The sequence below is a fragment of the Rissa tridactyla genome, chromosome 21 (assembly GCF_028500815.1).
Source record: "Rissa tridactyla isolate bRisTri1 chromosome 21, bRisTri1.patW.cur.20221130, whole genome shotgun sequence".
In the NCBI taxonomy this organism is placed as follows: domain Eukaryota; kingdom Metazoa; phylum Chordata; class Aves; order Charadriiformes; family Laridae; genus Rissa; species Rissa tridactyla.
Window position 1 is genome coordinate 5,656,751 of NC_071486.1, and position 21,251 is coordinate 5,678,001.

At 53.7% G+C, this 21,251-nt stretch overlaps 1 protein-coding gene across 3 annotated transcripts in view; it reads right to left on the bottom strand.

Moving 5' to 3' along the window:
• The window catches only part of PLXNA2 (plexin A2), a 179,047-nt gene that overhangs the window by 44,386 nt on the left and 113,410 nt on the right, over nt 1-21,251 (bottom strand). For all 3 annotated transcript variants that reach the window (XM_054181430.1, XM_054181428.1, XM_054181429.1), the window contains exons 6-12: nt 19,832-19,955; nt 18,731-18,884; nt 17,509-17,605; nt 14,189-14,303; nt 3,827-4,027; nt 1,883-1,979; nt 1,359-1,552 (exon numbers count right to left, since the gene is read on the bottom strand). In XM_054181430.1, coding sequence (XP_054037405.1) covers nt 1,359-1,552; nt 1,883-1,979; nt 3,827-4,027; nt 14,189-14,303; nt 17,509-17,605; nt 18,731-18,884; nt 19,832-19,955 — 982 coding nt within the window. The remainder of the gene's footprint in view (nt 1-1,358; nt 1,553-1,882; nt 1,980-3,826; nt 4,028-14,188; nt 14,304-17,508; nt 17,606-18,730; nt 18,885-19,831; nt 19,956-21,251) is intronic.

Consider the following 21,251-nt stretch of genomic DNA (forward strand, 5'->3'; position numbering starts at 1 on the left):
GCGCCGTGCCCGCAGCCAGCCGCCAGAGCCAGCCTGGCAGCGCTCAGACGCAAGTCACTTGGTGGCTGGAGCAGAGTGTTTTTCCCCTTCTCTGCTTAGCTCAAGGAGGGGTAAATAAATAAATCTAAGACTTCTTCAACGTTACAACTGTCTGAACGGTTTACGGTGAAGGAAATCTCAGGCAGAGGCTGTTTTGCGTCTTGCAGCACAACCCTGCGCAAGCAGAACAGCACTTGGAGAACAAAACTTTGGTTTCTGACCGCTGGCAGGACAAGGTGAATATCCAGGCAAGCCTTTGAGGCTCATTTTATCTCTCTGTAAAGATAGCTATGACTTACCAAACAAACCAACCAACCCAGGAAAGGACAGACTTTCAACATTTCTTAATGCTTTCAGGTCTGTGCACAGCCAGCACCGCCAGCGCCTCCCCTGCTCCTCCGCAGCCCCACAGGCGCCACTCTGCAGTTTACGAAACCTGGCACATGAGAAATACCCACCCATCAAAGGCACAACGGGGCTCGGCAAAAGGTCTAAGAAAGAAGTAACAGGGGCCTGGTAACGTCCCCGTGGGCTGGATGGAATCTCCTCAGCAGCACCCTCCAGTCAGCCCCAGCCGACACAGCACCGCTGCGGATTCCTCCCCTCCTCCACAAAGAGGAGGCTGGTGCCTTCCTCCCAGAGGGCGCGAGTGGGAGCCAGTTCAGCTCAGCGGGTGCAGAAACTAATCTGAGTTAAGAGGAAACGTCCACCTGTGCTGGGGTCCTCATTCAGCTGGCAGAAGTTCGTGTGCTGAGAAGCCCTGCTCCTGCCCGGCCACGAGCACCACTGCAACGGGTTGCTGGGATCCAACACTTTAATATCCATTCCCTCCGCCTCCTGCGGTATGGACACATGGCAGGGCAAGGGAGGCTTTTGGGGGGAGTTAATTAAGTGAGAAACCAAAATCTTCTTTCATCCCCACCTGATATGAGTGTCGCTCCTAATAGTAACATTAACAGACCGAGTGCAGTTTTAGTGGTAAAAATGCTCCTGGGAGACATTTTGCATCCCTCAGTGGTCTGAAGAGAAACATCAGAAGCATCAACTATAGACTAATTAGCTCCCTCGTTTAATTAGCATCCCTGCAACGGTCCATAGCGGTCACCCCACCGCTGGCCGCATCGCGGGCGAGCGGCAGCTGCTTGGCGGGGCAGTGGCTGCACTCCCCGCCACGTGCCGGCGGATCCACACATTAATTTCACAGCAAAGTAACGGAGCGTTTTATTCCCTGTTCTTCAGCGCTGGCGGATTTTTCAGAGGAGAGGGAGGCAGACACAAACCCGCTCTGGAAGGAGAAGGGGGTGGGAGACTGCTCTTACCTCGGTGATGCGGGGGTTGGAGCACTTGACGTTCCTGCTGGACCAGTCGAGCCAGGGCTGCGCGGGGGCCGCGGCGCAGTGCGGCCGCAGCGTGCACTTGGCCTCGCCGCTGCACCAGCCGCACTCGAACTTGGGGTGGGCTTTCAGGCAGAGCCCGCAGCTCTCGCGCTGGGCTGCGCACTTGTAGAGGTGCACTGCAGGGAAGAGGGGACAAGCCGGGAATGGAAATATTCCTGAGGAGCACAGCTGCTCTTGGACTCACGGCAAAGGCACACGTTGAGTTCTGACTGAATGAGCGTACGCGGTTCCCAAAGCCACGGCTGTACCGGTGGTGCTCAGTGAGCTCCGCTATCGTTGGAGCAGAGTGAGCTGCTCTCACCCAAAGCGGGACCCACCGAGACCACAAGGGCCCTGCCTGCAGCTGCAGTGGCGCAGTTAACGCCACTCTGCCCCCGCAGCCACCCCCCAACCCCCATCACCGCCCTCCGACCCGCGACTTGGGAGCCAACTCACGCGGACGTTACCTTTCAGGTCCTCTGGGTTGTCAATAACAAAGTTCCCGTTCCACACCACAGCAAAGTCCACTGCTAAGTTGCTTACGTCCATCCCATCATAGAGATACTGAAGAAGATGGAGAATGAAATGCTTGGGAGGATGTATCAGGGACACTAACAGGAAAAGAATTTTATTTTTTTTTCAAGAAACCATGATTATTCTCTGCTTAAAAACGTGTGCTGATGTCTGAACCACTACACTTCATCTCCAGGGTCCTGCTTTGACTCCCTCCCTCCTCACCAGGAAGAGATAATTAAATCAGATCTAGTCCTTGTGAGAGGTAATAGATTAATTATTCCACTCACAGTGGTTGCTCTTGTCACTCAGTCTCTAGCTTATCAATACAGCCCCTCTACTTAATCATACTGGAAGGACTGCTGCCTTCAGGCTATCTCCTAACACAGTCACCATGCACCCTAGTGTGACTGGGAGCTTAAAAATCAGGCTGCAGAGCTGTGGCTGATGAAATAGGCAACAGCTGAGAAAAAAGAGATGGTGCAGAGAGGTTCTTCTCCGGTCTCTGCTTCAGCCCAGGCCAGGAGAGCACTGCCTTGAATTATTGAATTATTCACCATCTCACGGACATCCTGGGTGCCGTGGCAGGGTCCATCTGGATGCTTTAGGGGAATTCCCAGTGTGTTCTGAAATTCCCGTTATCACAATTAGCCCCAAGGAGGCCTCATTCTGACACTCCCTTTAAGTCGATCAAGAGCTGTTAAAAAGACTTAAAAAGATGAGCAAAGACTGCCATCCTCTTCGGGCTGAGGGAAAGATGATTAAACCAAAGCAGACTGCTTTCACTGTCCCCGTGCAATAATTGTACAGTTTTAACTTACATGTGGTTGTACTGATTCACCTCGCCTGGGCTTTACTAAGTTGGTGCAAAACTCGATCTTCTGTACCAGTGGTAGAGCTCGTGAGCACAGAACTGCCCTTACATTCTCTACCTACCGCTTCCTATTAGCCTAACAGCAATAAAAGTGCTTCTCCAGTGTTTATAAATCGCTTTGGATAGGAAAAGTACTATATAATATTAATACATTTATTATCCACCAAGCCGCGAGGCCCAAAGATGGCCAGTGATATATAAATATCCAGTGAAATTTTTAAAAATTCAAAACTTCATTAACAATTTAAGACCATCTGCACTGAATATTAAAGTAGACCCTGTTCCGCTGCCTAAAACAAACTGGATGTGCCCTGTTTGCCCATGGACCTCTCCGGACGTGCGGGGAGGCGGGGAAGGACCGTGCTCCTCCTTGCCTGTCCTCCAGCTGAAGCGTGTCACGCCAGACCCAGACCTGGGCTCGGAGGGCGGCCTGCACTCGCCATCCATGTTTCAGCATCCCCGAGCACCTGCCTTGGGGCGTTCTGTGCTAAAATCCTGCCAGCTCCGTTGGCAGGGCTGAGCCCCATCCTGCGGAGGAGAGCCATCCTCCCCTGCCTGCTTCTCCGGCAGCAGCATTCGGATAATTTCCCTCTCTCTGCCACGCCGTGCTCTCCCCTGGCAGTTTTCCTTTCCCCCTCCTTCCCTGCACCACGCTGCTTTTCAGCATTACGGTATTCATCCAGCTACCGTGACCTGGAATGCGACAGCTCCCCGATAAGGGGTCTGTGATTCGCCTTATCTCCCCCGCGTGAATTAGCCTGTCTTAACACCTTCCTCGGCTCCCTCCTCCTCCTCCCCTTCCCCTCGCTGACCCCCCGCAGTCAGGCAGGGAACCGCCGGATAAAGGGTCTTCTCCGGGCCGGTGTAATGAAACACCTCGCACACCCGTGGCGGGTTCCCACCTGGGATTCGGGATTCGTTTAACCCAGGGATTTTTCACTCTCCCCGTGGCTGAGCCCACCCCCTTCGGAGCTGACCCCCATTTTGGGCAGCTCTTGGCCAGGTTCCCGTCCCAGTCCCTCACCGAGCTGTTCTGGCACTGGACGCTGGAGCTGTTGAAGCGCAGGGCGGGCACGCGGTGGATGATGCCCTGGATGCTGAGGACACACTCGTACCCACGCTGGCCGGACTGGGGCTGGGGCAGGTTTCTGGCCTTCAGCGTGATGGGTTTCACCTCTCCCACTGGGATCAGGATCTCCTCTGTGGGGAAGAGCTGGGGACAGTCCTGGGGGGCAATAAAAGAGAGGGGGAGGTTACAGCGGTGTGTCCATGGGTCCGGGCAGCTCTCCGGCAGCAGGGCTGACGTCCCAGCACATCCCCCCCACGCAGGACCAGCCGCTTCTCAGTCCACCCACGCTGCAGGTTAAGTGCAGAAATAAAGAAACCCCCATTACAGTGCCCCCACCCTGGGACTGGTGCTGAATTTCTCACTGCAGAAGAAGGAACGCTGCTATTCAGGGAACAGAAGGAAGGCATCCTCCCTGCTCTGAGCTTGCCATGGGTTTCATCTGCGGGGACACTGGCTCTCACCCTGCCCTCCCGCGTTACCAGCTGCTCTGGGAGGGCGATGGGCTGCGCTCCCCGCGCCTCCTCCTAACCCCATTCCCCTCCTCACACCCCTCGGCCGTGTGCCGCTTCGGAGCCAGACTGAGCAGCATGGGATGTGCTTCCCTCTCGCTCCCAGGTACTGGGCCGCTTTGCTTTGTCTGAGTAAAACTACCCCAGCGTGCTGTTAATTTCGGAGGTGACATTAATTTCTGCTCTATCTGTGCTCACCCCTTCCCATGCGCTGACACCTCTGTCCTCTCACTGTGATGCTCCTGCTGTCCTGGTTTTCCCTTAACCAGGGGGGCCCCAGGAGGGTCCCTGGCTCTGCCAGCCAGGCGGGCAAGCGGAATGAGTTGCCCTTTCCGTCTCTAAAGCAATGCTCTTCCCTGCTCTGTGCTCCTGGGAAGCGGAGGACATCCAAGGACTGGAGGATTTGGTTGCAGTCAGTATCCAGAACAGTAGGGATGGGTTTTTCACCGATGGGATTAAGCACCCTAATCCTGATCCCCCCGGGCCTTCTGAAATTCCGGCTAGTCTGCAAAACTGGCGCTTTCTCTTAGGAACCGTAGCAAGGGGTTTGGCATCTGCAATAAACTCGGAGCGTCCCCCAGCTAAGAGTGGCCATAAAGGTCTTAACGGCTTTCAAAAGAGCGTCTGTCCTTGGATCCGAGGAGGAATCTCTCCCAGAGGAGGGAGGACTGAAACAAAATCTAATTAATTTTTGTACAACTGTATCTCAGTGTGTATCTGTGGGGCGGATGCTGGGCCGTGACCGGGAGCGCCACAAGTCATTTCACGAACTGTGGAAACAGCAAAATTACCACTAAGTGATGGCACCGGCAGGTCTCCTGCCACTGGGTGTTCACCGGAGAGACCATCAGGTGAGCAGAAAGGCCAGCCCAAAGGATGCCAAACAAGCTCGGATGCCCCAGGTCTCTGCCTTCTTCACAGCTTCAAAACCTTAAGCCTCCAACTCTTCTGGACACAGTCCCTTCGGGCACCCTAAGGCTTTTTACATCAACCTGGGAAGAGCAACCCCAGCCCCACAGGGACCCTGCCAGCCCCACGGGGACCCTGCCAGCCCCACGGGCAGGAGCAAGGTGATGTCCCAGCCCAGCTCAGCAAGATTCAAACAAATGGGCAGCAGCCCCCCCACCCCTGCAGATCAAAGCCTTTCTGCACCTCTGGGATGCAATCAGGAGGTGCTCCAGGAATGTATTTTCCCGAGTCAAATGCAAATGCAGAAGTATGCGACAGCCGGAGCCTCACAGCGCTATCTGTCACCTGCCAGGCCAGAGCCAAGGCACTGGGGAGAGAACCAGAAAAAGGGAGGGATGCTGAGCTCCAGGAGCCGGGAGAGGCTGCTCAGCGGGAGTCCGGAGGAGGAGAAGGGAGGGGGGGGGCTGAGACAAAACAGCACAAAGACGTTTCACTTCAGGCCTTTCCTGACGAGGAACTGAAGCCTCTTGCAGGAGAGAGGAGATGAAACAGGTCCTGCCCCTGCGACATGGGGCAGGAGCCTGGCTGACAGCCCCCTGCAGCTTTACCACTCCCTGCGGGACGGAACGGGCTCCTCCCCGAACCCCAAAGGCTTCCCAAACTGGCCCAAGGGCGAGTGAAAAGCTGGCATTACATACAGAACAATACTTCATCCCCGATGGTAATTTCATAGACAAGTTAAGGCTCAGGAGTTCTCAGCTGGAGGCAGCGAAAAAATGGGTAAGGATAGTTCCTCAGTCTCTGAAAACAGCCTCATTTTTCAGTTTGCAAAATGCCATGAAAGTGGAAGCAGCCTATTAAATTTTCCATTGAAAACCATGTGAAAATATTTCAAACATCTGTGTGATTGCAATAATGGAGAAAGGAGCAAAGCGCTGCTGCCTCCAAACCCACATATTCTGAAAACTAAGCACAGCAATTAAAACATCAAGTAGAGAGAAGTGTCATTTGTTTCCACTTCTGCCGCTATCTGGCCAAAATAATGCAATTGTAAATTAATAGCGTGTTTTTAATATTGCAGTAGCTCAAGACTTCACTATGCAAGATGCCGTAATGCAAAATAAAAGGAAACTCTCCCTGCAAACCTCATTGCACAGAGGAGCAGAGCTCCAGGTCCCCACTGGCACAAACTCGACGTCTAAAGGATACTCTGAGACAAACCACCAAAAAAAAGAGCTATCGATGCCTGGTAATCGTATGTCATTCCTCCCATAAGATCTCAACATCCTAAACATTGTCTCTTCATAACACGCTGGGAGACACAGTTTTTCCTCAATTTATATATGGGGAACCGCAACACGCAGACACAAAGGCTCTGACCGTCAGAAGCATTTACATTCTGTTTAGCTCTAATTTGCTTTGATCTAATGGAACTAGGTACCTAAGTACCTGTAAGTATCGCACACTGAATGATTAATCCCAAGCTAAACTAGAAGTTTTAGAGAAAACCTGATGGACATCTCCCTCCCCTCTGCCAAATCCCAAACTGGCATCCCAAGCCCTTTGCCACCCTGCCTAGCAATTGAAGTAAATCATCCGGATGGCAACGCGAGGAGAGCCGTCCTCTCCCGGCTCCCGCTAGGCCTGGGTATCCAGGGAGACAATCCCCATCTCCCGCTGATGACCATTAAGCACCGGAGCCCGCTGCCTCCCCAGCTCGCAGCCCGACGGACGGGATGGCGTTTCGCTACTGGCTCAGGCAAGTTGTAAATGAGAAACAGATGCTGCCCCGGTTTGGAGAAGCCAGTAGCTTAAACTGCTGCCTCATAAACCTTTTTAGTAGCATTTTTCCTTATATATTTTTTATTTTATTTCTAACAGGGACTTTCACGGATTAACAGCCAAGAGCGATTTTAAACTCCAACAGCCAGAAAGCGGGCTACGCTGGGAAGGAAAGGAAAGCCCTTTTCTGCAGTGGGGCAGGTTTACAGGCAGGAAGGGAACGTCACCGGGAAGCTCAGCTTTGAGGTTCCCACAGACCCTGGTATCACGGGTCCAACCCCCAGCTCAGCCTTTACCTCCAGCAAACTCCTAAGACTCCTGGTGTTTTCCATCCATCTGCCAACTCTTCCGAGCTTTACACGCACGTTCCGTCCTCCTCGTTACGCACCGCGCACCTGTAACACCTCCTGCCCGAGCTCTGGCTGCATTTCAGGTTTTGCATTTAACCTCAAAATCACAGCGGGGACCGAGGGGAGACAAACGGCTCCGCTCCAGAGAGGTCCCCAGCTCTGCAGAAAGCCCGCGTTTGGGAGGAAAGGCATCCTGGAGCCGCAGAATCTTTTATCACATTATGATTGAAAACAAAAAATCTCCAGCCACACCACCGGTGGGAGAACCTCAGTGCACAGTCCTGAAAATAATGAATATGTTATGGACCATTATCCTTCCTGGGCACTGCCATTCGTGAGAGGACTGTTAAAGAAATGCTTCTTGCTTTAGAGACATGGGAGAGGACTTACATTTTCAAATCTGCTCTCTAGTGCTGAAAATGCTGGTAGCAAAAATTGTTCTGCCATCATTAGAGATGAGTAGGACATAATAGATTTTTTTTCCTTTGGTTTCAGTGGGAGAAAAATGTCACATTGAGATTCTGGTGAAAAAAAAGGCAACGCAGCCTGCGAGTGCACGCCGCTCGGGGGAATGCCAGGAAAGGCAGCCCCTCTTTGCTGGCTGACAGCTACAGTGATCACACTAATAAGGGGATAGGCATTTTGGGATGGAGCGATACGTAGGAAGATGCCACACTGCCGCAAGCCCCGGCTGCTCGTGGGGAGCCGCGGTGCTGCTGGCGGTGGCTGCTGAATTTATCAGCCGAGCGAGTGGAGCCACAAACACTGCCGGGGCTGGCGGAGGGCACGGGGCTCGCTCAGACGCAGGCCGCGCTGCCCGAGGCCCCTCTCCTCCCTGATCGTGCCATCGCACATCCAGGGACACCCTTCAGCTTTCAGGCCCTCTTTTTGTTTGTTTCTAAATTTTGATTTTAAATCGCTGCCGCAGTGACGTGCACCCATGTCCCGCGGAGCGTGGGCGAGAGGGTAGGGGTCCCACGTGGGTGCTGCTGCAGGGTCCCAGCTGCGCACCCAGAGCTGACGGTGTGATGCCATACGACAGCTCTCCTGGCAGGTTGGTTCATCCACTCTCTTATAAAGAAAGAGTGAGGGATTTGGGGCTTTTCAGTCTGGAAAAAAGACGACTCGGGGGGGATCTTATCAACGCTTATAAATACTTCAAAGGGGGGTGTCAGGAGGATGGGGCCAGGCTCTTCTCAGTGGTGCCTGGGGACAGGACAAGGGGCGACGGGCACAGACTTGAGCATGGGAAGTTCCATCTCAACATGAGGAGGAACTTCTTTGCTGTGAGGGTGGCAGAGCCCTGGCACAGGCTGCCCAGAGAGGTGGGGGAGTCTCCATCTCCGGAGACATTCCAACCCCGCCTGGACGCGTTCCTGTGCCACCTGCTGTGGGTGACCCTGCTCTGGCAGGGGGTTGGAGGGGATGATCTCCAGAGGGCCCTTCCAGCCCTCACCAGCCTGTGATTCTGTGATTCACCTCCTCTTCTACCTGCTACCAGATCTAGCAGCCAGCACTAACAGAAATTGTTTCGTTAGAGGTATATTGTCAGCTTTAGCAACGCCTCTGTCAACACTTATTCACTTTATAGGAATTTCGTGATGAACTGGGAAGTGGCTGGCAGCACCAGTCCCGCTGCTGGAATGGGAGCCGTGTGGCTGTGGGAAAGGTCCCCTCGCGATGGTAAATAACGAGACCATCCCCAGTTTGTGAGGCTCAGGTCTGGGTGCTCAATTCTGCACTTTCCCATGCTAGTGCCAGGAAGAGCCGGGCATCCAGAAAATACAGAATAAAAGGGAGACTGCAGCCAGTGGAATACACAATTTGTTCCATAATCAGTTTACTTTGTTTTTTAATTCATGAGAAGTAAATCCTGCAGTGAGTTAGAAAGGCCATTATTGCCTCCTCTCGCTAAACAAACACACGCTGAATCCTCTCATTATCCTTCTTGACTTCTGCACACCAGAATAAACACAAATCAGAAGATCTGCTGGAGGAAGACAAGGCTCCGATGCATGAGTGACACAGGCTCTGGGGGAATATTCCGCGTATGAAGTATCATCACACACAATTTACAAAGACATTTTGTGCTTCTCCGACACTTTTTAGCCTCAAAGACTCCAAGGTCTATAAATACCTTAAAGACCCGCAATACGCATCTGCCTCTGGAGTAGAACAGAGCACCCATGGTTATTATTTGTGTTTAACAGAGCAGTTTTAGTAGGTCAAATCTTCTGCTCTTATTTGCAGAAATTGCCTAGAAATGGCAGGCATTTCTTTTGACTATGGGATTTAGCCCAAATGGAAGGAAATATAACGTTTTCATACTTTTCATCTTAAAAAAAAAAACCCTCCACAAATGTTAACTTGCTACACATATTTTAAAGTTATAAATATAAACGAATCTGGCACATGAATGTAAACCCCTGGCTCACAGTTGTGTTCCCAATGATATAAATTACGGTTCCCATCACTCATGGAAACACATTATTCTTCATTTATGCTACTGGAAAGGAGAGCAGACCTCGCTCCTTAGAAACCAAACATGAAAAGAAAGGCAACTGAAGCGAGACTGTTCTCGCTGGTAAATTCCTACCCAGTGCCCTTTTGTCCCGAGCTCCGTGCTGGATGCGCGTGCCGTAACCCGGGTCTTCGACATTAATTTATGAAGTACTGTGATATTTACAGCCGTGCAAAAAACCACGGCAGGCTGGAGAGCCTTTTTCTCGCCTACAAACAACCCTTTGTGTACCAGAGGTGAGGATGGGAGCAATTCCCTGGAACACGGGCAGGTTCCAGGTGGGAACATCTCCCTCTGTCTCCCTGCAGCCCTGTGGAGCATCCTCCCACCTCCGGACACTGCAGGTTATACACATCATAAATCTATTGATGAAAAAAAGTGCTGCCAATAAGCTCAAACCAATCTTCTCGAACTGAGATGAGTTAATCTTGCTGCAGCTGGGCTTTTTGTTACTATTAGTACTTTTTTCAGCCAAACGCATCTCTCCAGAAGTTAGATGTGACCCAGCAAAGTCATTTGCTGACTCTGGGGGACTTAGACGTGGCTCTGAGTTATCTCCTACACATCATAGTTCCCATTCAGGGATTCAATGGTGGGGAACGGAAGGACAGATATGAGGAAGGTTTGATTTTGTTTTATTTCCTTTGAGGCGCATCAAGCAACACTCAGCATCCAAGGGCACAGCCAGGAGCAAAGGTGTTGCCTTAAAAGCAATGTGAATTTAAAGGAGTCGGACCAGAGCTGGAATCTGGCTCTGCACTAAAACTCCCAGAATCGGCACCGCTCCGTCCCCGATTCAGCATCTCACACATGGAAATGACATTATCTACACACAGTGGACATCAAAGAGGGACGGGATCCCACAGTCTGGGAAACTAATAGGATTTATTTGGTTCTAGCTCTCCATTGGGATGGGGTGTAACAATATAGTTATGCATCTAATTTCCTCTTCATCTGCATGTTTTTTACATTTAGGGAGAGACATCTTATAGCCTCACACACACACAAACCCAACCACCTCAGACGCATTAAAATGGTATCACAGGCCTGATCTGAAGCTTTGTAAAGCGAGACAATCAGTGCCACACACCCACGAGACCTCTTCTTGGAGAAACCCAGCTTTTGTGGGTGCAAGCCAGCCCCAGGCCTTTGCCTTCCCATTGCTCTTTGGATAGCAATGCCTAGGCAGGCACCTTCTGCGGACAAATGAAGCCTCAGGCTAAGAAAAGGGTGAGAAAATAGAGTTGCTTAACTAATTATTAACTCCTAGAGAACTGGCCATCTCGAAACAGAGGCCTCAAAAGAGTTGGGTTTACCCCACGTCAGAAACTTTCCACCAGAGAGAGGATATCAAGGATACCCCTGTCCCGGAAGACATCTCTGCTTTAAAGGCTGTGAAGGTTCCGTATTTATCTGCCCACGACTCCAAACCAAACAGCCTTTGCACATTTTCACTTCCGCAAATGCAACAGCGCGATGCAAAACAGAGGTCTGACCCTCAAGGGGCATCTCCTCTCAAGCATCCCAGTTATCACTTACCGATGGCTCCACAGGCCACTAGCCCTGACGAAGCACTAGCCCATCTCCGGGGGGCATCCTCCTCATCCCTGCCCCTACCGCCCAGCTCTGCCCTTAGGTGGTAGCGAAGAATTCCTATTGACAGGGCAGGCGGAGAGACGGAAAAAGCTCCTTCTCTTGGCTGTATTTTCATGGAAAGTAGGGCAAAAAGGCAGCATTTAGCTCGGTCAATACAGCCAGAAGGTCGCACGGAGCAAGGGTACAGCTCATGAAGAAGGGCTTTCTCTCCCCCATCACCTCGCAAAGCGGCTGATGCTCCGAGCTCTTTTCCCTTCTCAAGACAGAGGACTCCTGGCAGCATCAAAGGGAGCTCGTTACACATGGAATCCCACTGGGACACAAATTCTGATGGGCCAGGAGTAAAAGGGAATATTCAAGATATTTTCTCTTAAATTAAATATAAAGGCAGGAGAAAATTTCCAGCCCTGTGTGAACACGTGCGCAAATCTTACATGAGAAGAGGCACATGGGACTGAAAGTAGGGCAGCCCGCGCTGGCGCTGCTCCCTCCGTGGCGGTGGCACGGCCACCGTTACCACCGCAGCACCCGCAGCACCGCGTCGGCCCCAGACACAACCGACCCTCTGCTAGGAAGGGAGCGATCTTGGTAAGCACACCCGTTTTGCTCATCCATCAGGCCATGAGACAAGGAGAACGTTGGGATCTGAATTGTTTTAAGAGAGGAAGCTCTTTATGAGGCGTTTTTTTGATGTCTTGTGTTAGCCGGAGTGAAATGCCCATAACAAAGCCATTAGCCCTGCACTGTGTACGCAGGTTGCAATTCATTTGCCTTCAATCAGCAAACAAACGAGGTTTTGGTGGTTGGCTTTGCCTGTGTGTTCAGAGCTGACTTCATGGAGAAGTCATGACAAACAGCGGAGCATCTGTATCGTTACCATCAGCCCTTATCAAAAGTAACCACCAGGAAGGTGTTAGATATCTCATAACATCCCTTGGTAAGAAACCACCTCTACAAGATGAAGACGACAGAGGAAGTTCTTTGGAGACGCGAGAGTCCTGTGATCCCAGCAGGAACTGGCAGATACCAACTCTTCCACTCACTCCCTCTGTCTGATCTCAGGCAAGTCCTGTGCGTTCCCAGGAGAAAAACAGAGATAACGGGATTGTCCCACTTTACCAGAGACTCGTCAAACACTTCTGAGATCATGGGGTTGAAGACCTATAAAAGGGAGAACCACAATTGCAAAGCCTGGGAAGACAGCGATGCTTTGAGCGTGAAGGAGAAAAACCCCCACGTCACTTGAGAGAAGGAAAAGCAAAGGTTTTTGCTTTCTCTTGTTACGTTGAAAGGAAGTTTTTTGACTTTGAACTGGACTGAGAAAGCTTTTGGTTTGTCCCCAGGGTGGACACTTCCCCTAGGGCATCCGCTCTCTTTGCCGCACGGGGCAGCGCGCTGAGGCTGCTGCGTGAGCCCCGCTGCTCCTCCCTTGCCGGTGGCAGGGACAGCCACTGTCCACGCTTTTGCTCTTGCAGATTCCCACCCAGGTTCGTACTCATGCAGTTCGTTAACGTTCCTTGCCTTGTATCGATGTGCCTCCTGGCAGCATTTCACCCAGAAAGACCCACGAGTTACGTTTCAAGTTTCCCACTGGCGTAGCCACAGCCTGGCAGCTTCAGTCCCTTCTTTTTAACGGCTCAGTGTTTTACTCCACTGGCCCATCTCTCCTGCTTTTCTCTGCCTCCTTTACTCACGGATAAGGGTTTGTACCTTGACGCTGGCTAACATTACCCTCCTTTCCTTTTCCAGTATTTGTACATGTCCTCACTGCTGCCTTTCCCACTTTATAAGGCACTCGGGACCTTCAAAGCACCTTTTAAACCTTCCATTTCCCTCCAGCTTTAGGACCTGCACCCATTTCAGGCGCTACAAAGCTACGTGGAGGGGCAGTGAGGGTGAAGACCAGGGCTCCACCAGAAACCCCAGACCAAGGGGTCAGTGGTAACCTTTCACCAGGAATTTGTGCTAACAAACTGCTTTCCTCCATGGATCCCTTGGCCTCGGGACACACAGAAGATCTGGCAGAGCCGTTAACGGGCTATGCCTCCTTCCAACTGTTAAAAGCATTTTTGGACTTGAGCCCCCCACCTTTTATTAACTGCTAAGAGAGATGGCTCCTGGTCCACAGGGCTGGAACCTGAATCGCTTTTCTTTTCCAAAGTCTGGGGCTGTTCACGTCTGTAATTCCCTTCTTTATCAGTTTACAGTCGGGCTCCTGCCATAAATTCCCGCCCTGCCAACACAACCCACTGAAGGAGTCCCACCAGGAGCTCTGCACCTGACTTGCTGTTTGCCGTGGGGCGAATCCCTGCAGGCCTCGTAGGTAAAGCGGAGCTGCTGGAACGCGCTGGTCTGCAGGAGGCTCTGAGACCCCTGAAGGAAGCACCACAGCAATTACGGGTATCGCCGCGCCCGGGCGCACCCACACAGCCAGGGTGGGATCAGCTTTGGCATTCAGGTCGGGACAGGGTTTTTGCTAAACTGACACTTTCTTGCTACACTCCTTTAAAGCTGTATCTGTACTTTTCGATGCCAGCCGAGAGAGGAGCCCCGACCCACAGAAAGCTGAAAAACCTCACAATTACGCTAATTGTGTCATAGACAAGCAAAGAAGAGCGAGCTCAGGAGTACTGAAACCCCCGTCCGGTACCTCAGAGACGTTGATCCGTCCCTCCTGGAAGGAGCACGTGGTGGGGTCGTGGGTGCAGAGGTTCCGGTACTTGCACCAGTGGCAGCGGAAAGCGCTGTTCACACAGGACAGGCACCTGCGGGGAGAACGGAGGAGTCAGGGAGGCGGTTATCACCTTGCGGGGGTCTGTACGGTAACGGACAGGCCGAGCGAGGACTCCAGGCTCAGGGTCCTTCCTGGGAAAGTTATTTCTTTGGAGGGGTGTTTTGATACAACAAAAGAAAGAAACAGGATTGGGAAAGCACACACTCGAAAGACAGGCTTGAGACAACCTCACAATTCATTCAATAATAAAACACAAGTTGGGATTCGTTGCACAGCATTGTGCTGGCGTAAAATAAAGCACAATATTGCACAGACACCAAACTTGATTTTTAGTTTCTAGAAAGTGGAAAGCAAGGCAGACCTGGCAAAAATTGGACCAGTTGTTTTCCTAGTCAGGAATGCTTCAAGTCAACAGTAACACTTCTGCTTGGCCTTGGAGTGCAAAGAGTCCAGCAAGCACTTTTGATTCATGTTGGAAGACATTAACTGTTTATGAAATGTTTCTGAAAGAACGCAGACCCTTCTCAGACAGGGGGTGGCCCAGCTGCCAGCGAACTGCCTGGGTGGGTTTTATTCCATACTAACTGGCTGCCAGTTAGATGCACGGTCCACGACAGCTGCTGGTATTTGCAGTAACCACCTCCTCCATCTCGGAGGCCAGCCCTCCCTGCTGCGTGGCAGCGTTCTGGTGACTGTTTGCTGGCCTACGTAGAAGCTGAATCCCATGGAATTCCATGGATCCCATGGGATTCAGCTCCATGTGGCAACCTGTGGCTCCAGAGACCGTGGTGCTGCCTGAAGCAGGCAGTGCTGGGGGACAGGGATGCACCGGCGCGAGCCCAGGGTCAGGGCAGATGGATGAGCATCACCAGGGGAGCGGGAGCGTGGCCTTCGGTAGGAAACTCGGGAAAACAAGGACAGCGGGTCTCTGGGCAGGGCGTCTCTCGCCAGCTGGGCAGAGGTGCTGGGGCAATGCCTCTCGTGGGCTGCTGCCACGAGAATGCCTGGTTTAATAACTCAATTGTATTTTCCTTCTGATGCATTCGTAGTGACCTTAATAGCCAAGGAAGCTTACTCTAATCATGCATATACAAATCTGGGCAATAGTATCAAGTGCTGCAAGCTTATTTAATTACTTATTTGTTTGACCCATTTCTGTCTCCATTTCGGTCTGTAGCCCTTCTCCCACCTGCCTTGGCCTCCAGCTTTCCCGTCTGGTGCCAACGGAGCTCTCTGCTTGCCCTCGCACCGCTGGGTCCAGGGGAGGAGGACCTCTCTAACCACCCAGGCCAAGGGCTTGGTTCAGCATCGCTCACCGCACCGTGGGTTTCTGGCTGCTGCTTTCAGCCCTGGCTGAGCAGGACAAGGGGCTCCCGGCAGGATGCTGAGCTCTCAGAGGCTTACAGCAGGTCACCACCTCTCAGCCTAGTGCCGCCTCCCAGGGGGTACGTGCTTCACACACCACCACCACCACTTCTTGTGCTGCCCCGCAGCCAGAAAGGGCTCGGCAGCTCCCCTGCCCTCTCCAAACGCTCTCGCTGCTGCAGTGAGGAGTCTGAGGATCAATAGGTCTCTCTCCTCTGCTGGCTGACACCTGTATTCCTTCCTCCTTTTTGCATGCTGTGATTCATTCCTGCCAGGCTCCTGCCCTTGTTGAACTCACTGATAACGAGTTCGGGATGATGTAAGTGCTGCAGAATTTACCACCGCGTTAGCACTTTATCTCCAAACAGGAGCTGGTAGAAAGGCACGCTCAGATGAAGCCAAATGACAGGCCAGAAAAGATGCATTGCCTCTCCTGATTCAAACCTCTGCTCCTAAGTGAAAATAGGGCTCCCGGTGCTGCCATCCCTCATGCAAATTCCCAAACACAAGGATGCAGAGGAACCGCTGGACTGCAAACGCTCGCAGCCAGAGGAGAGGCTGGTGCCGTACAGCCTGACTGAGGGACAGGGACGGAGGGACAGAGCCGTGTGCGAGGGGCAGCGCGGCAGGGGGCAGGGATCACGGGGGTAAGGGACACAGACCACCAGGAGAGGCAGCACAGGGGTCTGAAGGACTCACAGGGCTCCTTTCATCCTGCTACCCCTGCTCTGTGCTATGGCTCAAACCAAAATTTTAAAAAATTGAATGCACGCCTAGAAAAACCGCAGGCCAGCCAAGCCCATCAGCGCACACTTCCAAGTGCAGCAGGGAAGGTCGTGTGGCTTGAGGCTTCAAATCTAATGCAGAAAGATGGGGAGTGACCCTGTGCTGGCACTTCTTGACTCCCACCAGGCAGCTCCAGCAGCAAATCACACTCCCGGAGCAGAGCTGGCTGCCGGAGATGCCACCCAAGATGCCGCCCAGCCCTGCGGGTCAGGCCTGCCTTTTCCTATCCAACTTCTGGCAGGTCCTGCCCACGCTTCATTTGGGTGCTTTGGGGCTTGCTGTGTTTCCAGAGAGAAATCTATAAACGCTTCAGGTCTGTAAATGTGTTTTTAAGGCCAGCCAGCTGCGTGCTGCCTTCCAGCAGCAGATGTGCCCATGGGGCATAGGTTTCCATGATGCTCAGCAGCACTGAGCCCCCCATGGAGCCCCTCCACGGAGCATCCCATGGTGCCTGCCACATGCCTGGGCAGCTGTATCGGGCTCTCAGGGGGGCTCTGCCCCAAGCCCGGGGGCAGGCAGGCTGCAGGGAGCTCCTGCTCACCCCATCTAAAATAAACCACTGCGCTCAGACCCCAGGGCTGGAGACTTCCAGGTCAGCCCCTGCCGCTCTCTCCTTGGGTGGCCATGCCCTCTTCTCTCATCCCATGGAGCATCCTCACAGCAGCCAGCACCCTGCTCTCCTGGCTGGTGCAGCGTGGAAGGACTCTGCCTCCTCCGGCTGCCCACAGCCCACCACCCCGCTGCCCCCCGCCCTGGACCCTCTGCTGCCTTGCCCAGCTGCCTGTGAAGCTGGATCCGAGTTCACAGTTGCGGGATCGCGCAGCTTGGGGGCACCAGCAGGTTAAGGTTTTTTCAGGCTCACTCCGCCTGCATCTCACCAGGCAGAGAAAGCACCACAGGCACCCAGAGGAGTTCAGAGAAGGCAGGGACCGGCGGGCTCCTCTTCTACCGCAGGTGTCTGCTGGCTGAACCAAGCAGCGCGATAACCCCCCCAGGCTGGTCCTGGAGCCCAGCACCCATTTCCCAGCCCTTTCTCTTTTCATGCAGTGTTTGGCTCCTCTCGGAGATAGGGAGGGAGCACTCACAGTTGGTGGGCACTGCAGTTGTAGAACTTGAACTCCGTGCTGACAAACGTCCTCCCCGTCTCCCGCGACTTCAGCTGCAGCACCACGCCGAACCAGTCTGGGGACGCAAACCAGAGCCCGTCAGTCCCCGCAGCAGTAATGAAGGCAGCAACAGCAGACGCGGGGGCACCCGCTCCCCGCCTGCCAGCATGCTGAGCCATCTGCTGAAGGTGGAAGTCCGCTTGCTTTCATCTCCTTGCCATCAGGACCCTCACCCGTGGGTGAGTCTGCAGCAGTTCCCCAAGCTGGGGGCTGAGCATCCCCCCGGCCAGACCCTGCCTTCGAGCACCCCAGGGTGCTCCAGCGATGCCTCCAAACCAAATCAGGCTCGATGGCAAAAGGCATTGGGGTCTAAAGGCTGCCTTGGGTCACAGCTGAAATGAGAGTGGGTTCTCATCCTGTTCCCTACAAGGATTCTGTCTCCAGTATAAACACACTAATTCAGTCTACTCTGAATCAGAGACAATGCTGGAAACGAGGGCATTAGTGAAGCTCTTCAGGAGCCTCAGCACTGGGTTAATTAAGAACAGATTGCTCTTCCAGAGCTGCTGTGGGTAAGCCTACACTGGTCTGCTACCACGGTGGCTCTCGGCCCCCAGTGTTCACGGAGTCTCAGGCTCCATATAATGCCTTAGAAATACAAAGATAGCGGCAGGGAAGCACAGTTGACACCTGGAAGGATGCCAAGGAGAAAATGAGTTTTAAGCAAGTAGCATTTTGGTTATGGGAAGAGAAAATATGACAGCAGTGACATTAATGAAGAAACAACCCAAAGATCAGGACTGAAAAATAGAAACTGCATCCACCTACTTGTGGGTGCTGAGCCAGGCCGAGGGGAGGGCTCCTGCTTTCCAGATCCACCCAGCATGGGAAGGCTGGGAGCCCCTGTCCCACTCATGAGCCACCCCGGGGGGGACAGGCAGCTCCTGTCCTGTCTTGGGGACCTGTCTGGCAGTGCAGGGAGGGCGTAGGGACAGGGCAAGCATATGGTGCTGCCTGCTCCCAGCCTGTGTGGGATGCATTCCTTAAGGACAAAGCACATCTAGCTCCCTGGACTCAACGGTCTTTGACAGGAGCACGGATTTCTCCAGCAGCAGCCCCAAAGGGTCTGCTCCACCCAGCAGATGCTTCCACTTTGTGGTGGCACAGATGTCGCATGACTGCCCAGAAGCCAGTTACTTACCCTGATCCACAGGTATGGCAGGAACATCTTTCGCTGCTGGCGAAACACACACAACCCGGCTGCCCGAAACCTTCCCTTCCACCTCGGTCAGGTTCCCGAAGAGGCAGGTGACGCCGCCCGCCAGGTCTGGAGCATCGCTCACCAGCAGGCTGAGCTGCAGCCGGGGACGGGGGGGAAACCAAACACAGCCAGCAATCTGTTAGCGGGCAGAGCTGCCCGACTTTCCTCCACGTTTTCAGTACCTGCTGTTTTCCCATTCAATACTGACCCCCTTAAATTACCCGTCCGCCCACAGGAGGCAGCCAGCTGCCCTTTCATGGGAAGCGGAGGAGGAAAATGAAAGCCAAGGATGCAGGTTCTTTACCGACACAAAACCGCCTTGCTGAGCCTTTGGGTACTGCAGTTCAAGAGAGGTGGCAATGGCAGCTTTTTGTCCCTTTGGCTGCTCGACGGAAGCATCGCCACCCTCAATGCCACCTGTGGCAGCAGCCGCAGCACGTTGCCTCTCGGGAGGGAGAGCAGCAGCGAGTGCCCCCAAGCCCCCGCACGCACCGCAGCCCCCACGGCCCGCATGGCCAGCAGAAACGAGACTGACCCCAGCACGAATGGGGACCATCCCCACGGCAAAGTGGTGCCCGAAGGGGCGCATGCCCCCTGCCAAGAGCCCCACACCATTCCGACACGGAGTGTGGGAGGGCGGAGGGCTCGGGAAGGGGCTGCAGCAAGGCCAGCTGCCGCGGGGTGCTGGGGGGCTCGGAGAGCAGCAGCTGGGATGCTTCAGAGAGCCAGGCCTGAGCACAGCTCACAGATGAGCTTTTTGGGAAACAAAGCCTTCCCTTTCAACAGCTAATGAAACCGGACCAAGAGAAATGCGAGCTGAGGCCCAAGGGGAAGGGGAATTTGTTTCTGCCATCCCCACCCCCTTCTTCCCCGGCTCGGATGACCCCTTTCCTCACCAGTCCCTGACTTCATGGGAAAACATTTGTGCCGATGGGCAGGGAGAAAAGGTGGAGAATGGAGTGTTCGCTGTGAATCTGAAATATGCTGGAAATGCCTCTCAGTGACAGGGCCGCCCCCCTCCCCGCTGGCAGCAGCACCTACCGGGAGGCTGTGCTGGGAGACGGAGATGCTGCTGGGCTGCACGGTGATGCTCATGCACTGGCTGATGCTGCCGGCAAATCGGTAGGGCTCGTCGGCTCGCTCGCAGCTGTCCCTCGGGGAGCACCTGCCACACAGGAGCACACATCAGAGCCCCAGAGCGCCCGGGGAAGATGTCAAACAGCACCGGGGGCGAGCTAAGCAGGAGGGCAAAGCCTCGGCCGAGGGAAAGGGGAGTCATCAGCAGGGCGATGCTCTGCGCCGGGACCAGGCGTCGGGCATAGACGCCAGGTTAGGACCAAAGGGCACTGAAAAATATTCTGCGATCAGAGGAAAGACAAATCACAGTATCTCAGGAGAGATTCCCGGTCCCTCCTGCACTGGGACACAATCCAGAGCTGCTAAGTGCCCCGTGCCAGGACGGGCGCTGCGGGCGCGGGGTGACCAGGCACTCTGCTGCTGCCCGGCCGGGGCCCCTACATGCCATAAATCCATAATCTGCACAGAAACTAAACCGTAAAGCAGTAACAGGCAGTAACAAGACAATGCTTCCATTCTAATTAAAACAAAAACACATAGTTCATTAATCGTCTCCTCCTGGAGCTGAGGAGCGTGGCAGGGCCAGGGACGGGACTTTCTGGCAGCTGCCGGCTGATGCTTTGGCCAGTTTCACGCCTTGGGCTCCCAGCTCTCTCCCATGCCCGCCGTCAGGAATGCAAGCTGCCGAGCATGCCGAAGTGACTAGGACTGCTCCTCACATCCCGCAAGCTCCAGGGTGGCACCTTATCCCGGTTTTTCTATTGCAGGTGTCCTCCAGTGGCGCAAAGTGAAGTTGCTTCCAGCAGGTAGAGGAGCACCCGCTGGGAAACCAAGGAAGAATTATCAGCGTTTCAAAGCGGATCCCCGAGACTGCGGCACAGCACTGGCATCCCTCAGCGATCTTCTATTTTATGTCATTTGGGGGAAATCTTTTTCTTCCAGGCCCCTTCCCCGGGCGCAGATGACACATTGGCCTTTTGGTGCTAATGGTCTTCACAAGGTATCAGCAAACTTTATCGCTTTTCACTCACTGCTGATCTTGGACCCTATTTCAAACTGTGGCGCAAAGGTCAGAGGATCGAGATGCTGTCACCAGCTCCACGTGCCACCAGCAAGTTCCCTTCTGACAGTTACTGGTGTGTATATGTTACTCAAATTAACAAGGTGCTGCTGTCAAACGGCTTGTTCTCCTGGTTCCCCTGGGGAGCGGCTCGGGCGCTCTCAGGCACACACACGCATCAGCAGGAACAGAACACCCCCTGCCCACGCAGAGGCTGAGCTTTGCCACCGCGCCGAGCTCTGACCCCTGACAGGCACCCGGCAAAACCAGACAGGGTGGACTCCATCCCCCCTGCGAGGCCGTTTGCTCTTGATGGAGGAAAGC